This window comes from Megalops cyprinoides, chromosome 10 (assembly GCF_013368585.1).
Source record: "Megalops cyprinoides isolate fMegCyp1 chromosome 10, fMegCyp1.pri, whole genome shotgun sequence".
In the NCBI taxonomy this organism is placed as follows: domain Eukaryota; kingdom Metazoa; phylum Chordata; class Actinopteri; order Elopiformes; family Megalopidae; genus Megalops; species Megalops cyprinoides.
The window spans coordinates 37,857,555-37,877,931 of record NC_050592.1 but is presented as its reverse complement, the minus strand read 5'-3'; the positions used below and the strand labels follow the sequence as shown (position 1 = coordinate 37,877,931).

Genomic DNA, 20,377 nt, shown 5'->3' with positions numbered 1-20,377 from the left:
ATAAAGCTCTGTATGTGCATTGTTGCGATCATAATTTAAATCTAATTCTCCTGGATGCCGCTCCCTCTTGTCTGTGTGCAAAGCGTTTTTTCGGAGTTTTAGAGTCCCTGTATTGGTTTTTACCTTCAAGCCTAGCTCGATTTAGCAAGAGGAGCAAAACCAACTGGAGGCGGCAGTAGTCACCCTCAAACGCCTCTCTGATACACGATGGGCATCAAGGAAGGATGCAACACAAGCCGTATTCCTGAGTATGCTGTGGTGACTCCACCACTCCCCGCCCCTACCGGTCAGGCTGGAGGATCCTTTCCGTTCTTGTGCCTTCAATATGCTGTATTAAATACAGAAATAACAATCTCCAAAATTAATACAAACTATACCTCACAGTCTGATGTAAGTAGGTTTATTGTATATGGATCAGAAATCACATACAGTAAACCGGGCTGGTCCACGTGGAGCAAAGCAGTCACACCCTCTCTTGAGACCCAGGTCTGGGGAAGCACCTCAATTCCCCTTCTTTTATACCTTTTTCCTAACCCTTCCCATTGCTGAGCTCACCTGCCAGCTCCCACTCTCATGGTCCACCCTCTTTTTCTCTTTTTGGTTTAATTAAACTTTTACACAATGATTTATTTATTTATTTATTTATTTATTTATTTCCTTCTCAGTTTTTCTAGGGTTTTTCTTCCAATATTTTCATGCCAAGCCAAGCTATATTTTTTTAAATGGGTGGCGCTCTCCCAAAACTTAGGTTGGCAGTTACCCAGGCTTCCTGGGTCCATCACACCTGTCCTGCAATAACCTTAAGCAAGCATGGTGAACTTAATACAACCTTTTGGCAGTGAGCTCATGCTAGTACACAGTGTTGCTAGGCTAATACAATTTTGCCTGCAATTATTTCAGAGTGTGACAATAGTGCCCCAAAAGTTGCAGCCGACGCTGTGGGCTTACTCGCCACACTGGAAACCTTCGAGTTTGCTTTCATGCTCGTATTCTGGAACACCGTTCTTCATAAACCTATGCACTGTCCAACTATCTACCAAAAGAATCAATTGATCTGAACACAACCATTAGTCTAGTGGCAGCTGTGACCAAGAGCTAAGAAGTTTGCGCTCAGATGACGAGTTCCACAATATAGAAAGGCTGGCATATGAATTGTCAAACAGGGCTGGGACAAAAACGGAATATGCGGTAGTACGTGAGAGAAAAATAAAGAGGGCCTTTGATGAGGCACCTGGCGAGCCCGTGTCTATGCAGTCCCGCTTCAAGGTGGAGACTTATCTCGCTGTGTTGGATGTATTCGCTGTACAGTTTGCTGAGCGATTCTCAGACACCAGAGCAATGGCCAAGAAATTTGCGGCGCTTAACCCAAAACATTTTTTTTATTCGGAGTCAGTGGAAAGTATCAAGAAATTAGCCACGAATTACAGTACTGATGTGTCCTCTTCCGATCTGCTAGACGAATACTGCTCCTTCCGAGAAATGTGTAGGAGTCTGGAAATGGATGAGCTCTCCACCGGCCACGTGTTAGCTTTTCTTGTCGCCAATGATATGGAACGCGTTTTCCCAAATTTGGCTGCCCTGTACAAAATTTACCTCACTATTCCTGTGAGTAGTGCACAGGCAGAGCGCTTGTTCAGCCGCCTGAAATTGTTAAAAACATATTTGCGTGCCACCATGAGCGAGCAGCGCCTCTCACACCTTGCGCTTCTTTTTATGGAGAGAGGATTATTCGCGGACATGGATTTGGACAAGGTTGTCAATAAGTTTGCCGAAATGAAATGTCGGAAAGCAAATTTAACAGTTTAATGTTTAATGCTACAACAATCTGTTTGTTTTATCTGTTCGTAGTTCAGTTAACTGGCACATGACGAAATCATAAATGTGTTTAGTAGCCTAAAGTTGTGTTGAAATTTGTGTTCACAATATACAATATAAAAGGATAGATGTAGCCTACCTAAGGCTATATAAAAAAAATAATAAATAAAAGTGTTTTCATTCAATGACTTCGACCTTTGGTTTCCTAACAAATTATCTAGCCTAAACTAAGTCATTGCTTTTAGAAATAACGTTATTCCTAACGCACATAGGCTTTTTATAGGGATAGACACTTCTGAGCAAAAAAATATACCCTCTAAAAATTCGCACCCATTGTCGGGAACAGCAAACTCCGCCCCTGAGCGGTCCCCAACCACCGGGCTGCGGACCGGTAGCGGGCCACGGCACATTCGCTACCGGGCCGCACGGAAATGTATTAAAAATGGAAAGGATAATTTATTTATTTATTTTTTTAATCGGTAAAATAAAGTAATATTAAAATAATAATTATATACAATTATAGGCTATTCGTGCAGTAATTACATTGAACTTGGTGCAGCCTATTGGTTCTTTTTGCACCAATCTAATATCTCTCACGCCCACAACAGTGTACAGATTTTGAACTTGAGCATCGCGCGCGCCGCGAGTTCGTCACTTACTATACGGTCTGCTTGAGCTGTGTTGCCAACTTTGTACTAGCTAGCTAGCTGACATGATAAACAAAGTCGTTAAAATCAAGGCTGAATATCCTGAGAAAAGCACAAAAGCAATGAAAATGTTGCTTCCATTTCCAACATCCTATCTCTGCGAAGCGGGGTTTTCCGCAATGACGGCAATACAGACAGTATTTTGCCGGACTGCCCCCCCTCCCACCCACCCCATCCCATCCCATCCCATCCCATCCCATCCCATCCCACGGCCAGTCCGGGAAAATACGAATGAAACCGGTCCGTGGTGCAAAAAAGGTTGAGGATCGCTGAACTAAGGTAATACCGGAAGACCTAAACAGCATCCAAAAGTGGACAGATACCTGGCAGATGACATTCAATTTAGATAAATGTAAAGTCTTGCATGTGGGAAATAAGAACCTTAGACAAGACTACTTCATGGGGGGAAAAAACTAGAATGTGCTCAATTTGAAAAAGACTTGGGAGTAATAGTTGACCCAAGCTTAACAGGATCTAGGCAGTGTGCTGGAGCAGTAAAAAAGGCAAACAGGATGTTGGGATATATAGCCAAAAGTATTGATTATAAATCTAAAGAGGTTATATTGAAATTATACAATGCTTTAGTTAGACCTCACTTGGAATATTGTGTGCAGTTCTGGGCACTGTACTATAAAAAAGATATTGAGGCTCTTGAAAAAGTTCAAAGGGCAACTAAATTAGTTACTGGCATGAAATATAAAAGCTATGAGGAAAGACTCAAGTTACTTAACCTATTTAGTCTTAGCAAGAGGAGACTTAGGGGTGATCTAATAGAGGTTTTTAAATTTATAAAAGGACTCAATAAGGTTAATTATAATATATTTTTTAGGGTGCGTTCAGTCTGTAGAACAAAGGGACATAAATGGAAACTAGTGAAGAGTAAGTTCCGCACTGATATAAGGAAGGACTATTTTACAGAGTTATCAATACATGGAATAGGTTGCCAGGTCATGTAGTTGATGCAGAGACCCTTGTTGTGTTCAAGTCCAGAATTGATGCAGTTTTGGATTCTCTTTAATTGTAATAGCGAGCTTAGTTGGGCCGAATGGACTGTTCTCGTCACCCTTTAAGTAGGCTCCTGTTAATATATACAGATGGTGAAGCCATCTAGTCAGGTTTAACTTTATTCAGACTGTTGAAAAGCTTTATTATACAAGCTGCTTGGTTGTTTGCTGACTGAAATTCCTCTAGTAACCTTTGGGGTGAGTATAAACAGACAACATGAGTTTATGTGGGTCTTCTATCTAAAAATCTGGACTTACAGCTGTGTCCATGTCACAGAAACATCCTTTTTGTGAAAGCCCATCATGTTAGAGAGGGCACAGTATAGGACATCTACTGTTGTAGAACTAGTCATCCAAGTACATTATCTTAACTTTGCCCTTCTGTAATGTGCATTATTCTAACTCATTCACATTCTAACCTACTCTCCTAACTTTCAGAACTGGGTAGATGGTTATGAACTTGAAACTGACATTCTTATTCATTGGCTTCAGTGGAGGAGAAGGATGCTTCTGTTAGAGCTACAGCTGTACCTAGAATGGCAATGTAGAGATTTTCTCCAAAATAAAACTGTCCTTGGACCGAATACTACATAGACGGGCTTTACAAAAATGTAGCTAAAGGATACGCCATTCAACATTACTGGTGACAAGGATAAACTACAGCAGTACTAGCTAGCAAAGTTCATATGCAACATTAGCTGCTGAAGTTCATGTCAAGTGTTACTCCATGCTTAATTATTAAGGTACAGATTTGGTGAAAGTTTTCATCCTTTGGACAAGGTAAAGATGAAGCTCATTTTAATGGGCTGAGGGTGAGTCACACACACTGAGACAGCAAAGCTTCATGGTTTTATTTCAGGTCTTAACACTTAGTTCTGGTGGAAAGAGTAGGCTGGGAATTTGCATGAAGGGCACTGTGCTACGACAAGACTCCTTTGGCCCTCCAATCCCGGGAGAGGAGGTTCAGCAGCTCCTCTTCATCCTCCTCACTGCCCTCCTCATCCTCCTTCTCTCCTGCCCCCATCCTCTTCCTCGTTGAGTTCTTTGCCACGTCACGCTTGTCTCTCAGCACTTCTACCCTGCGGTAGCATTCGCTAAAATCACAACAGCAGAGCAGTTACTGAAACAACTTCCACAGCCCATGCTGCACTGTACCTGACCGTATCAATTATTGAAATGGTCACCCACTTTTCCAAAGCACACAGTATGAAAATATTTTGGCTTAAAAATGATCTGTTTGGTTTTGAGTGCCTCAGTGAAGTTATGTGGGGTCAAAGATTGGTAAGTGTTTACAGCCCAGATCAAGGCAGCTATGAAGGACATTCACTCTAGACGACACCTCAGATCAAGCTTAACTGCATTATTCAGTTATCATCAGAACCTGCCTTTAACAAAAGCTGACAAACAGAAATTTGTGCAGAGTCCATTGTAAACTCAGCAGTTTGTAGAGCTGTTAATGGATGTACAGCAATCTATCTCACAATCCAAAGCTATCCAGGGTGTCATGTGACCCCTTCGCAGCACACAATCTTTTGGTGATACTGTATGCTATGTGTTTCACAGCTGCTTAATCCCTTAGTGAACACTGCTTTCTACAACCTTGGCCTGTCCCTGTCAGATGTGCATTGTGATGTCATCTGTCTGCTTGCTATGTTAAAGTAGCCCTTTGGGATGCATGTCTGTGCATCTGTTGATGCCTGTGTTCTGAAAGACTATGGAATGTGTTAAAAGTAGCTAAGACCACTGTCAACTCTGTTGGCTGTATATGACCTCTCTCTACATTCCAGGTGAAACTCAGGTAACTGATAGGCTGGAAGGTATAAAAGTATATGACAGTCAGGTCCACACTACCCAAAAGCCACACTTTCACGCTCCTCAAGGCTGGCTGGGATTTTTTTGCAAGTCCCAAAACCTGTCAAAATACTACTGAACATTCAAAAGTTACAAAGTTATGATTACATAAGGATGTTAATGTGACCATACACTAAACTTTACCCAGCATGAATAATTATACCTTTAGGCAGAATGTGTGTTACATACATACATATTTACTTTTACTTACAGAATAGATAAAAAGCATACTATATATATATATAACTATATATATATATATATATATATATATATATATAAAATAGATTACCTTCATTACTGTGTAAATGTGTGTGCTGCGGATCACTTACATCTGCTCATCAATCTCATCGATCTGTCTCTCCAGCCGGCCCTCCTCATCGTCCTCTGCTACGATGGCCTCAGAGGCCTGTGGAGATACAAAGCGCAGATTGACTGTCTCCTGAGCACACACAGGACGGACAATCACACTGAGTGTTAAAGGACAGGTTAATGAAGGGGTTAGTGAAAGTTAAAATACTCTTTCTCCTTCAATACATGTGAAAACACTTCTTAGTCTGATACTGGTGTGAAAGCAAGCCTGGGGCACAATCATCAAGTGGTCCAAAAAACCAGCACAAAAAGTGCAATTAGAACTAATATGTGTATGAATCCTGAAGAGCAGACCTGATGGGTTAGTGGACTTCTAAATGAATAAATAACAGACTAGCCACTGCAGAAAAGGGACCCTGGGTGGTAAAAGAAACCTTACTACATGTTCAGAGCTGTAGCTCGTGGAACAATATTGTGTTGACTGGGATTCAAGGTAAGCTTGAAGAGGTAAGCTGGTCCAGTACTTCACAGAACAGAAGAAAAACCTGGTGCTCACAATATGGAGTGAGAATGGGATACAACTTGCTGTGCAACAGTCACTGTACTACAGTCACCGCCATGGTGACAGAGACACAAAGCGGAAGAAAGAACAGGGTGATTGACCTGAAGAGATTGCCCAATGAAGGAAATGTCTGAATCCCTTTCTGAAATGGTGGAGTATAAAACAAAAAGGCAAACTAGTGGGCAAATTATACACACACACACAGAGTAAGCTTCAGTGAGACAAAAAACCCTGCAGCTCTTTAAAACTGAATAAAGCTCAGTGCTTTATTCACACACATAGGTTTCACACCTTGCTGTACCTGGAGCTGTGTTAAAATGACACCTTCATCTGAGAGACCACTTTCTCTTCATACAGTAAGGTGCAAAAACACAGAACGCTTCAAGAAGCATTTGGTGGTGTGGCTTGTGGTTTGTGTGGTCCATATTGGGTCAGTGTAACAAGGCATCATTTTGATATCCGTAACAGCAATAGCAGACTTACTTTTGGAAGTGCATCTATAGAAAATAATTGTACTTATAGGCATATACTGAACATTAAAGGCAACACTGAAATTTGTTTTATACAGAGATGTGTATATGTATACACACATTCATGTACACTCACATGCACGATTTCCCAGCATGCAACATCTTCAACCACAGAGAAATGCCACTGTCCTAACTTAGCCTAGTGTTTTCCATTCTCTTGCGTACCGAAGACGTGAGTTCATTCAGTTCACTCACTATGTCACCAGAGGAACGCCACATTCACATAAAACACCATTACTCTCAGAAACCTCCAAGTAAAGCATATCAGAGAAGTCAAAAATGCGATACAGGTAAAGGCATACAGCTAAATCTTCCTCTTGAATTCCTTTGTGAAGTAATAGATATTCAAGTATGATGTGAACTATTTCAGTATGTCTAAACATCTTGTAATTGATCTGGATTTTGATTTACAGAAAAAACAAAAAGGGTATTGAAGGATGCAACCACACTGATATTGGTATAGTGACACAGCACTAACATGGTCCTGTGATTACTGCATATACAGTGGTATCAGTACTTCAGAAGTGGTATTCACTGCAGTCTTCAAGGGTTATGGCTCACGGAACTTACAGTGTTAACCTGACGCATTTCTTTCTGGAACTCCTCCCACTCCTTGTCCATTTGGTCCTTTGGTGCATCAACCTTGCGCACCTACAAGGGAAGCAAAAGTTAACAGTCAGAATATGATAAATTCATGCTGAGTAAGGAATAAGGAATAGCACTCCATGCAGAGAGGAGCGTATGTCTTAGCTACCAAAATACTGTGCTGGATGCATTTATAAAGATTCTGAAAATATTCTTGATGGACTTCAAACAGTGTTTCTTGGTCAAGATCATCAGCAAACATCAGCTAGCTTTTATATGTAAATATAAAAGGAAAGATTCAAGTTACTTAACCTATTTAGACTTAGCAAGAGGAGACTTAGGGGTGATTTAATAGAGGTTTTTAAATTTATAAAATGACTCAATAAGGTTAATTATACCATTTTTTTAGGGTGAGTTCGGTCTGTAGAACAAGGGGACATAAATGGAAACTAGTGAAGAGTAAGTTCCACACTGGTATAAGGAAATTTTTATTTTACACAAAGAGTTATCAATACAACGTATGGCTGTTCCTTGCTCGATTGCTCTTGCTCGATTGCTCTAGCCTGGACGAGTTCCTGCTGTGTTTGTGGAGTGGTCTCTGTGCCATTACATTCAATAGGATAAAAATAAAAATTGGGGCTAATTACCTAGCTATTACATAAGGTAGGTCTGATCTGCTCCTAAAGTTGAATCTTTTGTTGCCATTAGGGGACGGAGAGGGAATTTTCCACTTTTTTCCTCCGTCGCAGCTAATTTGGCTCTAGCCGACGAGAGTTTTTTTTGTGGTTTTTCACCCTCTCAGGAGCAAATCTTTAAATAATTAGGCAGCACACTTTAGCTAGCTAGTCGGATAGTTTAGCTAGCTAGCCAGTTCGCTTGCTTACTTTTTTCTACTATTTTTCAGCGTCAGATTTTAGGATATTCTGATTATAGTTGTGTTAGCGCGTCTGCTGAACTGTAAACGTAGTTTTATTGTATTTAGGTTAAGTGGCATTTCTTGTGCTTGATTTCTGCCTTTGACTGTTCTGAGCCTCCTCTGTGCTTTTAGCACTTTTTAGCTGGTAATTCTGTCTCGGCAGTAAATCTTTATTTAGGGAAAGCATTTCAGTTAGGGGAAAAAATGTGGCCAAAACTATGTGAGAGCTGCCGGATGATTGGATTTCTGGAGGGAGACCTCCAGGATGAGTTCATCTGCGACTGTTGCTGACTTGTTGAGCACTTGGAGAACAAGATTCTTGATCTCGAGAACCGACTAGCTGTACTCCACAGTAATCCTGAATTGTTAGAGTTCCAGGAACTGATTAGTACGCCCTATAGAGAGATAGTGTGCTCACCCAAGCCGGGTAGGGGGGAAGATACAGACCAGATAGGGTGAGAGAGCTGGGTTACAGTAGGGCGTAAGCGTAGCAAGGGGCACAAAATTCCAAGAGGGGCAGCATCTCCAGAGATTGCCATGACCAACCGTTTCATGCCACTGCAGGACAAGTTGGCCCACAATCCTGAGAGTGGGAGGACTGAAGAGCCCCAGGACACCCAGGTGGCCTCATCCTCCAAGAAAAGGGAGTTGGTAATAGTGGGGGACTCAATCATTAGAGGGGTAGATAGCATAGTGTGTTTGCACGACAAGGAGTCTCGCATAGTTTGTTGCCTGCCTGGTGCCCAGGTTGGAGACCTCCTGGAGAGCACGGACAAGCTCCTGGCCAGAGCGGGGGAGGATCCAGTGGTCATGGTCCATGTTGGAGCCAATGACATAGGAAAGGGTAGGTTCAGGGTTCTGCAAGAGAAATTTATTGAGCTAGTGGGGAAGATTAGGAGCAGAACCTCCACAGTAGTCTTCTCTGGAATTCTACCAGTACCATGTGCAAGCAAAGGGAAGCAAGCCTTTATATGGAGGTTTAACACGTGGCTACAAACCTGGTGTAGGAAAGAGGGGTACAGGTTTATGGGGCACTGGGACTCCTTTTGGAACAGGGGTGACCTGTACAAACGGGACGGGTTGCACCTGAACCGGAGGGGTACAGCTGCACTGGGCCAGTGTATGCTTAGGGTAGCAGAGGATTATTTAAACTAGGGTCTGGGGGGGCAGGGAGGTTATACAGTGAGATGGGTAGGGATAGACAGACTGCCGGAATAGAACACACTATGGCTAAATATTTTATTAGTAGTGAGGCAACGATGCTTGTAAATCAGTCAGAGCAGCATTGTAATAGAGGTGGTTCTGAGCAGTTGAGGGCGGGGGTGAAGAGCAAGAGAGGAAAGTTGGCAAGTTAAGTCTGCATTCTCCAATGCTACAGTATTCAACTTTAGACAAGCTGACTTTATTAAGATGCGTGATTACACAAGGAATTTAGACTGGGTACCTCTTCTAGGTGGTAAAACTGTGAAAGAAATGTGGTGCATATTTAAAACGATTATTCTGGATGTACAGCGTAAATTCATTCTGCAAGTGAGAAAAGGGAAGCTGAAAAAGAAGCATCCACAGTGGATGAATAAGTCGCTACGGAACAGTTTGAAACAAAAAAGGAAATTACTTAGAAAATACAAGTTGGAGAGCTCAGATAGTAATATGATTGAATACAGAAATATGCGTTGAGAAAAAAATAAGGGAAACTAAAAGGTGTTTTGAAAGACAGATTGCACTAGATGCAAAGAGCAACTCAGGAACAGCATCCAAAAGTGGACCTGGCAGATAAGGTTAATATAATAGATTTTTTAGGGTGAGTTCAGTCTGTAAAACAAGAGAACATAAACGGAAACTAGTTAAGAGTAAGTTCCGTACTGATATAAGGAAATATTATTTTACACAAAGACTTATCAATACATGGAATAGGTTGCCAGGTGATGTAGTTGACGCAGAGACCCTTGCTGTATTCATGGCCTGTTCTCTTCATAATATGTCCTTATGGCACAGAAAAATGGGCAGTTTTGGTTTAAGTGAGGATAGTACTGGCAGTTCTATCATTGGTTTTATTCCTATATCAGCATACCAAAGCTATTCCTGTTATACAAAACCTTCCAGCATGCACATATTCTTGATATTTTGTGAAATAATTAAAGGGCTGAAAAAACCATACAAAGGCCAGACCCCTTCCAACAACATCCCAAAAGCAAACACAGAACTCTTGGGGGGGTTCTGAAAAACCCCGTTTGTGGGTTATTCCAGCTCTGGGGGCCACTGTCAACAGAAACATGAGCACTTCCACACAGCCCCACAATCCCATATCGTATCATATCCCTTTGCGTAAAACTCTAGATGCTGTTGCTCCCCTCAAAAGGAAGAAAATCACAGACAAGAAGCTAGCACCTTGGTATGCTCGTGCTCTCAAACAAGCTACACGAAAACTCGAAAGAAAATGGCGCTCCACCAAATTACAGGTTTTTCTCCTGGCGTGGAAGGAAAGTCTCCTAACTTACAAGCATGCCCTCACAGCTACCGGATCCAAATATTTCTCTACCCTTATTGAGAGAAACAAGGACAATCCTAGGTACCTGTTTAGCACTATCGCCAGATTAACCAAGAGTCCTGCATCAGTTAACCCTACCATACCAGCAATTTATAGTAGCAATGACTTCATGAACTTCTTTGATAGTAAAATCTTAAAGATAAGAGACACAATACAAAAATTCTCATCAACTTCTGGTTCCTGCCTGGCCAGTCCCGTTCCAGATTATGAAGGCATGTCTATTAGGCCCACCTCGCACTTTGACTCTTTTATACCCATTGAATTTAGCGACTTTTCTTCTCTTATCAATTCATCTAATAACTCTACCAGCCAACTTGACCCCATACCAACTGGCTTCCTAAAACAGCTACTGCCTGCAATTGGCACACCACTATTAAATCTTATCAATGCCTCTCTTATGTCTGGACACGTACCTCAGCCCTTCAAAGTAGCAGTTATCAAGCCTATTCTGAAAAAGCCTAATCTTGATCCCAATGACCTGTCAAACTATAGGCCCATCTCGAACCTTCCATTCCTCTCAAAAATTCTGGAAAAAGCAGGATCAAAGCAACTCTGTGCCTTTTTACACTCTAACAACATTTTGGAAGTTTTCCAGTCTGGATTTAGGCCTCGCCACAGTACGGAAACCGCTCTCCTGAAAGTGCTCAACGACCTTCTACTCTCCTGTGACAATGGCTGTATCTCTCTTCTTGTGCTGCTAGACTTGAGTGCAGCCTTTGATACCATCGATCATTGTATCCTCCTTGACCGCCTCGAAAACCTGGTTAGCATAAGTGGACAGGCCCTATCTTGGTTTAGGTCTTATCTATCAGAACGATATCAGTTTGTCTCCATCAACAACGAATCCTCCGCTCGCTCCAGAGTAAGATATGGTATACCTCAAGGATCCGTGCTTGGACCTCTGCTCTTCTCGTTATACATGTTGCCTCTTGGCGATATCATCCGTAAACATGACATTAATTTCCACTGTTACGCGAATGACACTCAGTTTTACATATCAGTCAAACCCGATGTCCCTCTGAATATTTCAAACATGGAGGCCTGCCTAACAGATGTAAAGAATTGGATGGCCCGAAACTTTCTCCTCCTTAACCCGGACAAAACCGAAATATTGGTCATAGGCCAAAATTCAATCAGGAGCAAACTCACTCATTTTACATGGACCTTGATGGTGTCTCCCTTGCACCGAATGCAGCCATCAGACCTTGGTGTTGTTATTGATCCCGAGCTCTCCTTTGAAACTCACATAACTAACACCTCTAGGACTGCCTTCTTCCATCTGAGAAATATTGCTAAAATCAGGAAAATCATATCAATTAATGACGCTGAAAAACTAATCCACGCCTTTGTAACATCCAGATTAGACTACTGTAATGCCCTCTTGTCAGGATGTGCAAACGTCTCATTAAAACCCCTTCAGCTGGTGCAAAATGCAGCTGCTCGAATCTTAACTAAAACTTAACGCTTTGAGCACATGACCCCAGTTCTGGCTTCTCTCCATTGGCTACCTATTAAATACCGGATCGTTTTTAAAATACTCTTACTCACATTTAAGGCTTTAAATGGGCTTGCCCCCCCCTATCTTAAGGACCTTCTTCATCCATATCTTCCGCAGAGAGCCCTTCGCTCCCAAAATGCCGGGCTTCTCACCATTCCAAGAGTGGGCAAAACTACTGTAGGCGGTAGAGCCTTTTCCTATCAAGCCCCTCTCCTGTGGAACAGTTTACCCTCTGAGATTCGGGGAACAGACTCTCTCTCCACCTTTAAGTCTAGGCTCAAAAGATATCTATATAGTAAATCCTTCAGCTGAGGGACATGGCCTGGTGCTGGCGTGGATCATAGAGTCTCTGGTGGACTAAGTGGTCATTGCTTTCATGGACCCTGTGCCATGATCTGGTGTTGACTGTCTTAGGGTCGCCCTCATGACTATGCCGGTCCCTTGCCTCCCGTCCCCTAGGTATGCTGCCATAATGTTAGCCTGCCGGGGTCTTTCCTTGTTGAACACCTTTTTCTCTGCCTCTCTGTTCTACATCCCTGCCATTCTTATCATCCATTAACCACTGTTTTCTGTTTGCTTCCTATCCCTGCTCCGGGCTCCTGTCCGGAGCTGTAGCCCAAGCGTCTCATCCTGTTCTCCAGTCCTGCTACCTCGCTGCCCTGCCCATCAAAGCCAACTGCGTTCCAAGAACCGGACATCCTAGGAGACATTCTTATAATCACTCTACTGTTAACTACTATTGTCTGTCAATCGTAAATGTCTTAAAGTACATTGCATAATCTGTCTCTAACTCTATCTGCCCAGTGCCGGCCAGAAGCAGATGGGCCCCCCCTATGAGCCCGGTTCTGCTCAAGGTTTCTTCCTGATAGGGAGTTTTTCCTTGCCACTGTTGCCTTAGGCTTGCTCTCAGGGGGTCTCAGGCCTGGGAACAATGTAAAGCTGCTTTGTGACAACTTGTGTTGTAAAAAGCGCTATTCAAATAAAAATTAATTGAATTGAATTGAATATCCCAGCTTGCCAGTCTGGTTTGAACAAGCAAAATGACATGGGCACACAAGTCCTCCATGAAGTGGAAAACATCTAACAATATTTTTAAATAGAATAAATTTCCTCCAAAAATCAGACATGAACAAACATAAGACAATTTCTTCTTACCATCACTGTTCATGTAATTCATAAACCACAAAGAAGTATCACTTAATGCTGCACAGTGTCTAGCAAACAGCGAAAAGACTTTCACTGAAACGGTTTTTGAAATCTCTGAAGTGAAGAAGTAGTGAGAAAAACAATCCAACAGAGGTGGTCAAACAATTCCACTGTCTGACAATGGCTCTGAGAGAAGGTTTGAGGTGATGCTGATTGTTTTTCTTTTCCTCTCTCCCATCAGTAGCTCATGTTACTCACTGCATATGAATCCTCTGTCACATTCACCCAACCCCAATTTGGATTTTCTATTTAAAACTTTAGGGTTTTTAAATGAATAGTTACCATCCTGCATTTTGTGCCATAGCTGTGACGGCACCACATACAAATTTAACAACCCTGATTTGTACACCAATCACCAGTTTATGGAGTACAGTCAGAACTCACTTTTATAAAGAATGGATTGAATTTGGAAAACTGTTTTTTGGAGTAACAACTACTGTCCAGATCTGCAACATCTAAATGTAAATATAATGGCTTTGGTGCATAATTTTTCATTACCGTGTTTGACTCTTGCCAACAGGATTATAACTTTTTTCAGCTCATCTGTTGTCTGTCCAAAGAAATTTTTTGGGGTATTAGAATTTATCATTTTTACTTCGATGTCATTTTTCTCACCTCACAGTGAAGGGAGCAGGTAAAGTACTGTCCACTGTTTGATAGGAAGCCTACATAGTCCTCACAAACTGCATCAGCATCATGGTTCTTTACACAGGTTTGTTTTTGAATTTTGAATTTGAATTTCTGGAATTACCTGCTTCTCATTACTAGCCTCCTAAACTGGTTGTTATCTTTACACACCTATACTACTAAACTGGCTGTAAACTGAAAAATACAGAAAATGCAAAAAAAAAAAAAAAACACAACCAGTTTTGACCAACAGTCTCTTTAGACTGAAAGTAGATGTAGAGATGGCCTTGTCTAGTTTGATTAACCAGATGTGGTTAACCAGATCTCCTGAGGGTATCCAGAGGGGACCTCTGCTGGTGCTGACAGAGAGCCCCTATCACAAATCTAATCAGTGGTTGACTTGCATAGTGGTTGGCTATGCAGCTAAGTCACATGGTTCTTGTCTCAGTTTAATCTGTGTTGTTTATATTAATTAACAACCGAAGGGCAAGAAAACACTGTACTTTTTCTGCTCAGTCTTAAATGTTCATTATTTTTAATAAACTCACATTAATAAGTTTAATAAGCATAAAAAGTAAATAAACATTTAATACATTCACATTGTACCTATCCCCTACTGTATGAGTTGAGCACTGCAAATAAAAACTACTTTACGGGCCATATGTTTGAAGTATGAAGTTACTGAGGGGGCAGTTAAAAATGGCGAGGGGTCAAAACTTTTTATATAGTAAAACAGTAGGTTGTCATCTTTCTATGCCTATTTCTGCATTTTTTCATCCTGCGGGTGGCAATATAGTGTCGTTTTGACTAGATGCGAACAATTCCCTATCTTACCTTTTCCATGTGTTTGTGCGTCATGGCCATAATATGAAATAGGAATATTTGGGGCAGATTGCCAGGTCACATGCAATAGCCTCTGAAAGGCTAAATAACAACAACATAAGACTACTGTTTCAAAATCAAATAATACATTTATTTCACAGCAGTGAATCAGAGCACAGAGGGAATCAGAGCACTCGGAACATAGGTCTACAAGACGCAAAATAATAGAATTTATGAACAATTCAAACCTTCAAACCACTGAGAGACGACTGCTAAAATCAACAAAATAATAGCCAACAGCGTCAGGGTCATTAAGTAAAAAAAAAAAAAGATCAGATCGTTTTGTCAGTCTTTCTGCTCATGCCATGCAGCTCTCTCACTCTCTCTCCCTCGTTGACCTTCACTTCCCTGTGTTGTTTCCAGTGAGTATTCAAACGTTTCCAATATTTTTTTTGTTTTTGCTATTTTCCTATAGGGTACATAAAATTTAAACTGGGGGAGAGAAAATACAACTGAGTGAGAGAAAATACAACTCTTGCCACCGGGTGCAGACACTCTGGTCCTGTGTGCGCTTATTTGTTTTTTGGCCTCTCTTTTAAAATCCAACCACTCCTCCTCCACCGTACGCACCTCTGGTGAAACTGCATCCATAGCAGTCACCACTTTGAGCCACTCCACATTTTTCCGTCGATTTGAAATGCCGCTAGTCTGGCCTCTATACATATTTGTTCCACCCATGCACTACACCAGTTGAATTTAATTAGCACAACTCTTCAGCCCGGTAGTGGAGTTAATTAGTGAAATCACCTTGTTTAGTGAATGGCTAGAACAAATACATGGTAGGACTTTTACTTTCTGAAGCCGGGGTTTTCCACCTCTGTTTAACATCAATCTCTGCATTTCTCTCAGATTTACCTGGGATTAATATGCCAATTCGACTAATTAAAGGCGTGTCTTGTTCCATATAAGAACAATTGTGGGAGTGGACGTTAAGCGCGTTCATGTGCACAAAAGCTCACGTTAATTTGATCTATGCTCAGATTTATGAAGACAATTAGGCAAAATCTGGGGATTTCCATGGGAATCAACAGATTCACAACCATGTTAAAGACATGTCTGACCACTCAAAACACATGTACAGCAACACCCTGTAAGAATGTAAAGATGTAATGTATGGTGTTTGTAGAAAGTGAGTGAAAAGCAAGCTATTTTCAGCAAGACACACTGGACTGAAAGGATCTATAAGCTTCACTACTAGTATTTTCTTTTTAGCTCTATTTCTATGATTCATCCTATCTTAAAGTACATATTGCTATCTGTGAGGAAAAAATGACCTTTTTTCAACAGGATTGTGTAGGTCTCCCCTCAGTCTGATGAAAAGCTCTGGCCTGTAGCAAAGCCAACCTGTGTCACTGATTCAAAATGGAGGATCAATTCCTAAGCTTACCTGATTTGTCTCGGAAAGCTCAATTGTGCATGCAGTACTTGATACTTTTCATAAAAGCACTATATTCAGGCCTTTGATGAAGCATGCTTCAAGTAATATTTGCAAAATTGTTTCAAAGGCTAGTTTCAGAAACTCAGCTGAAGAGCATTACACAGACCCAACAACATCAGTCATTTCAAGTCTGATGAAAGTGGAGAACGTGATAAAAAAAATACATGTTTTACCTTTGCATCCTTCACTGGATCATCAAAGAATCCCTCTGGTAAAGCTTCAGCGGTGTTTTCTTTCCTGTGGAATTTTGAACAGTTCTTTTGACAGGTCTTGGCCCCATTTTGTGAACTCATTTGAAAGAGTTCTTCCTCAACACCTTCAACCCACTATTTAGATGTTTTGAGGAAGTACTTTCATATTTATTTATTTATTTATTAAATTTATTTATTTATTAAATCTAAATTTATTTATACCAGGGACCATGTACAAAATACATTTATCTCAAAAAAGAGGAAAGATGCTTTGTACCAGATTTAGGAACTAGCTAATTTCCATCTGCCGTCCCTGGGCAAGTGAAGGAAACAAAAAAAACACAAAACAAAACCTAACATCACCACTACAAATAGGCCAACATCCTATTCATACCCACGCAGGCACACGCAGACACATACACACAAACACACAATAACACACTTCATAAGAATAAACACATAAGAGAACATAGATTTCAAAATATTACATACATATATATAAGTTATAAAATCAGGTCATCAGAATGTCAAAATAATGCTGACAAGACTGGTTACTTAAAATCAATTTTTTAACTTCACAAGAAAAAATATGGAAGTCTGTGCAAGGTTTTCAGATTGGCGGGGAGCTTATTCCATTCTTTAATGCACCGATTCTCAATCCTGCTCCTGGCCCCCCCTGCTCCGCACATTTTCCATCTTTCCCTGCTCTACCTACCTGGCTAAACTCATCAGTGGCACTTTTGATTAGCTGAGCACACCTGATTTAATCAAGCAGCAAGGATAGGTAGAAGATATGCAGGAGGAGGGGGGGGGGGGCTCCAGGAGTAGGATTGAGAAACACTGCTTTAATGACTTTGGAAGAAAAGGCGGAGTGTGCAAAGGCGGAGCCTCGTTTAGGGACGCTACAATCTCCCCTTGAAGCAGACCTTGAAGTTCTGCTCATTTGCTCAGAGCAGAGCTGAACAAAGCTCTTCAACGATGGAGGAGCAGCATTATGCACTAAACGGACGTCTGAATACAAAATTGAGTTGTCAAAGCTTAACATTTTATATCTAACAAGTATATCACAATGGTGATACTGTCGCGATTTCCTGTCCAGAAACTTTTTTTGTGAAGTGTCCTAATAGCTTTTAAGACAGTCGTGCTTGCCTGTGACCAGCATGATATGCAATAATGAAAATAAGAAAAAATTATTGCATTCAAGTATGTCTTCTAGGCTTCAACTGTTAATGAATTCCTAATATGTCTAAAATTAGCTGTATTATATTTCAATACATGGCACATCTTTTTAATATGCCTTTTGAATGTAAGAGCAGAGGTGTCTTCAGAAAGTAACAGTCCTGCCATGTATGTGATCCACCCATGCACTACACCAGCTGAATTTAATTAGCACAACTCTTCAGCCAGGTAGGGTAGGTATTTCTCAATATTCAGAGTAGGGCTGTCCCAAATACCATTTTTTGGGCTCCGGAGCTTCGGCAGTTATCAACAGCGAATATTTGAAGCTTTGGCCGTGGGGTGGGGGGTGGGGGGTGTGGGTGCAGAGCATGACTCGGGAAGGACTCAGCCAGACACTTCTCCGTTCTCGGCTGAGATGGACGGCATAGCGCTGCAACACGTGTCTTTCGGTTTAATTAAAGGCATTAATTTTTAAGGATTCTGTTATTCTACAGTATTGTTGTTTGTACAGTCATGCGCCGCTTAACGTCCATTAGGACAATGTCCGTTCGCATATACGTCCGTAGTCCCATAAGGTTATAATGAAGTTTAAAAATCCTGATTGCAGAACGGGACGTAGCGGACGTAACCAGACGTAGTGAAGGCAACGCTTCCTGCATGCAACACCTGTATCTCATGTCTCATTGAAATAAAGTGATTGCTTTGCCAGGTGTATAATGGTACAGTACATAGTATCCCATATACTGTATATAGTATGGTGTTTGCACAACGTCCAAAACACATAACATTCTATTTCACAGAACGTATCGTGGACGTTACGCGACGCATGGCTGTATTTATATTTATAAGATTTGTATTTATTTATAATTTCTTTATTGTCATTTCTCAGTGCTCGTATACATTGAAACGAAATTCGTACACTGCATTTAACCCATCCTATACACTCCGCCGTCACTGCTTATGGAGCCGTGGTACTTAAAAATGGTCTCGCCCCGCTGGAAGCAGAGAGAAGCATGACATCGCTGCAGCTAGCATGCTCCCAGGGTGACAAACTTAGCCAGGGGTTGGTCGAAACCATTACGCCCTCTGTTTGAATCCCAAAGTAGGAACTAGGAGATCGCCAGCTACTTTTCATTTCCCATCGCCGTCTCTGCTGACGAAGTCACGATATTTAAAAATGGTCTCACGCCCCTCCAGAAGCAGAGAGAAGCATGGCATTGCTACAGCTAGCATCCTTCCACGGTGTAGTCGGCAGGCCAACACCAGGAAATGTGCTTAAAAAACACTTTTGATGGCATTCTTTGTTAAAAGTTGGCAACCATGCTAGAAGTTATCAGTGGGCTCTGAGTTTCCAGAATCCACTGGTTGCCAAAATCAAATTTATATTCTAAGGTCAAATTTGAAGGTCAAAAGGTCAAAAACAATATATTCATGGTTCGTCTTTTTGGGGGGGCTCTACTTTCATGGGATTCTTTTTAAAAAGTTGGCAACCATGCTAGAAGTTATTGGTTGGGTCTGAGGTTCCAGAATCCAGTGGTTGCCAAAATCAAATTTAGAATTTAAGGTCAAATTTGAAGGTCAAAAGTTAAAAAACAATAGATAAATGTTATCGTTCCTCTCTTTGGGGGGCTCTGTTTTCATGCTACTCTTTTTAAAAAGTTGGCAACCATGCTAGATGTCATGAGGGTGCTCTGAGGTTCCAGAATCCACTGGTTGCCAAAATCAAATGTATAATTTAAGGTCAAATTTGAAGGTCAAAAGATACAAAACGATAAATAAATGTTATGGTTCGCCTCTTTGGGGGGCTCTATTTTCATGCTAATCTTTTTAAAAAGTTGGCAATCATGCTAGTTGTTATTATTGGGTTCTGGGGTTCCAGAATCCAGTGGTTGCCAACATCATATTTATATTCAAATGTGAAGGTCAAAAGGTCAAAAAAAAAAAAACTTTTTAGGGTTCGTCTTTTTGGGGGGCTCTATTTTCATGGGATTCTTTTCTTAAAAGTTTGCAACCATGCTAGAAGTTATTAGTAGGGTCTGAGGTTCCAGATTCCAGTGGTTGTTAAAATCATTATAATTTAAGGTCAAATTTGAAAGTCGAAAAGTGAAAAAACGATACATAAATGTTATGGTTTGTCTTTTGGGGGGGCTCTATTTTCTATTATTTTTTGCAATACCCAGAACTGTTACATGGTGTTGGTCGGGATGGGCCTCAAGGTGACGTTGAGGAATTTTTGTGTCATCTGTACAAAGCACCATGCACATCTTCAGGTATTGACAGGGCTAGACATGACTTGTTTCAAAAAGGCAAAAAAGCTATGGAAATGTTACCACCAACAAGTGATGCATTGGCATTGCATCTCGCACGTGCAAATCATCAGGCAAAGGTATGGCTGCAGTCTGACAAGGTAGATATTAGTGAAACCCCTGAGGAGACGGGTGGTTGGAAGGTTGTAGACCAACAGTTGGTAGTTGTGTGGCTTAGGAAACCTCCTGTTCCAAGTAGTTGCTTGGAACTGGTTACTTG

General features: G+C 41.2%; 1 protein-coding gene across 1 annotated transcript in view; it reads right to left on the bottom strand.

The window, feature by feature from the left end:
- Nucleotides 1-4,371: 4,371 nt before the first annotated feature.
- znf830 (zinc finger protein 830) overlaps nucleotides 4,372-20,377 on the bottom strand; it is a 33,719-nt gene continuing 17,713 nt past the window's right edge. The window contains exons 7-10 of the mRNA XM_036537850.1: nucleotides 16,655-16,718; nucleotides 7,352-7,432; nucleotides 5,710-5,786; nucleotides 4,372-4,620 (exon numbers count right to left, since the gene is read on the bottom strand). Of these exons, the coding sequence (XP_036393743.1) occupies nucleotides 4,446-4,620; nucleotides 5,710-5,786; nucleotides 7,352-7,432; nucleotides 16,655-16,718 (397 nt within the window). The 3' untranslated portion in view covers nucleotides 4,372-4,445. The remainder of the gene's footprint in view (nucleotides 4,621-5,709; nucleotides 5,787-7,351; nucleotides 7,433-16,654; nucleotides 16,719-20,377) is intronic.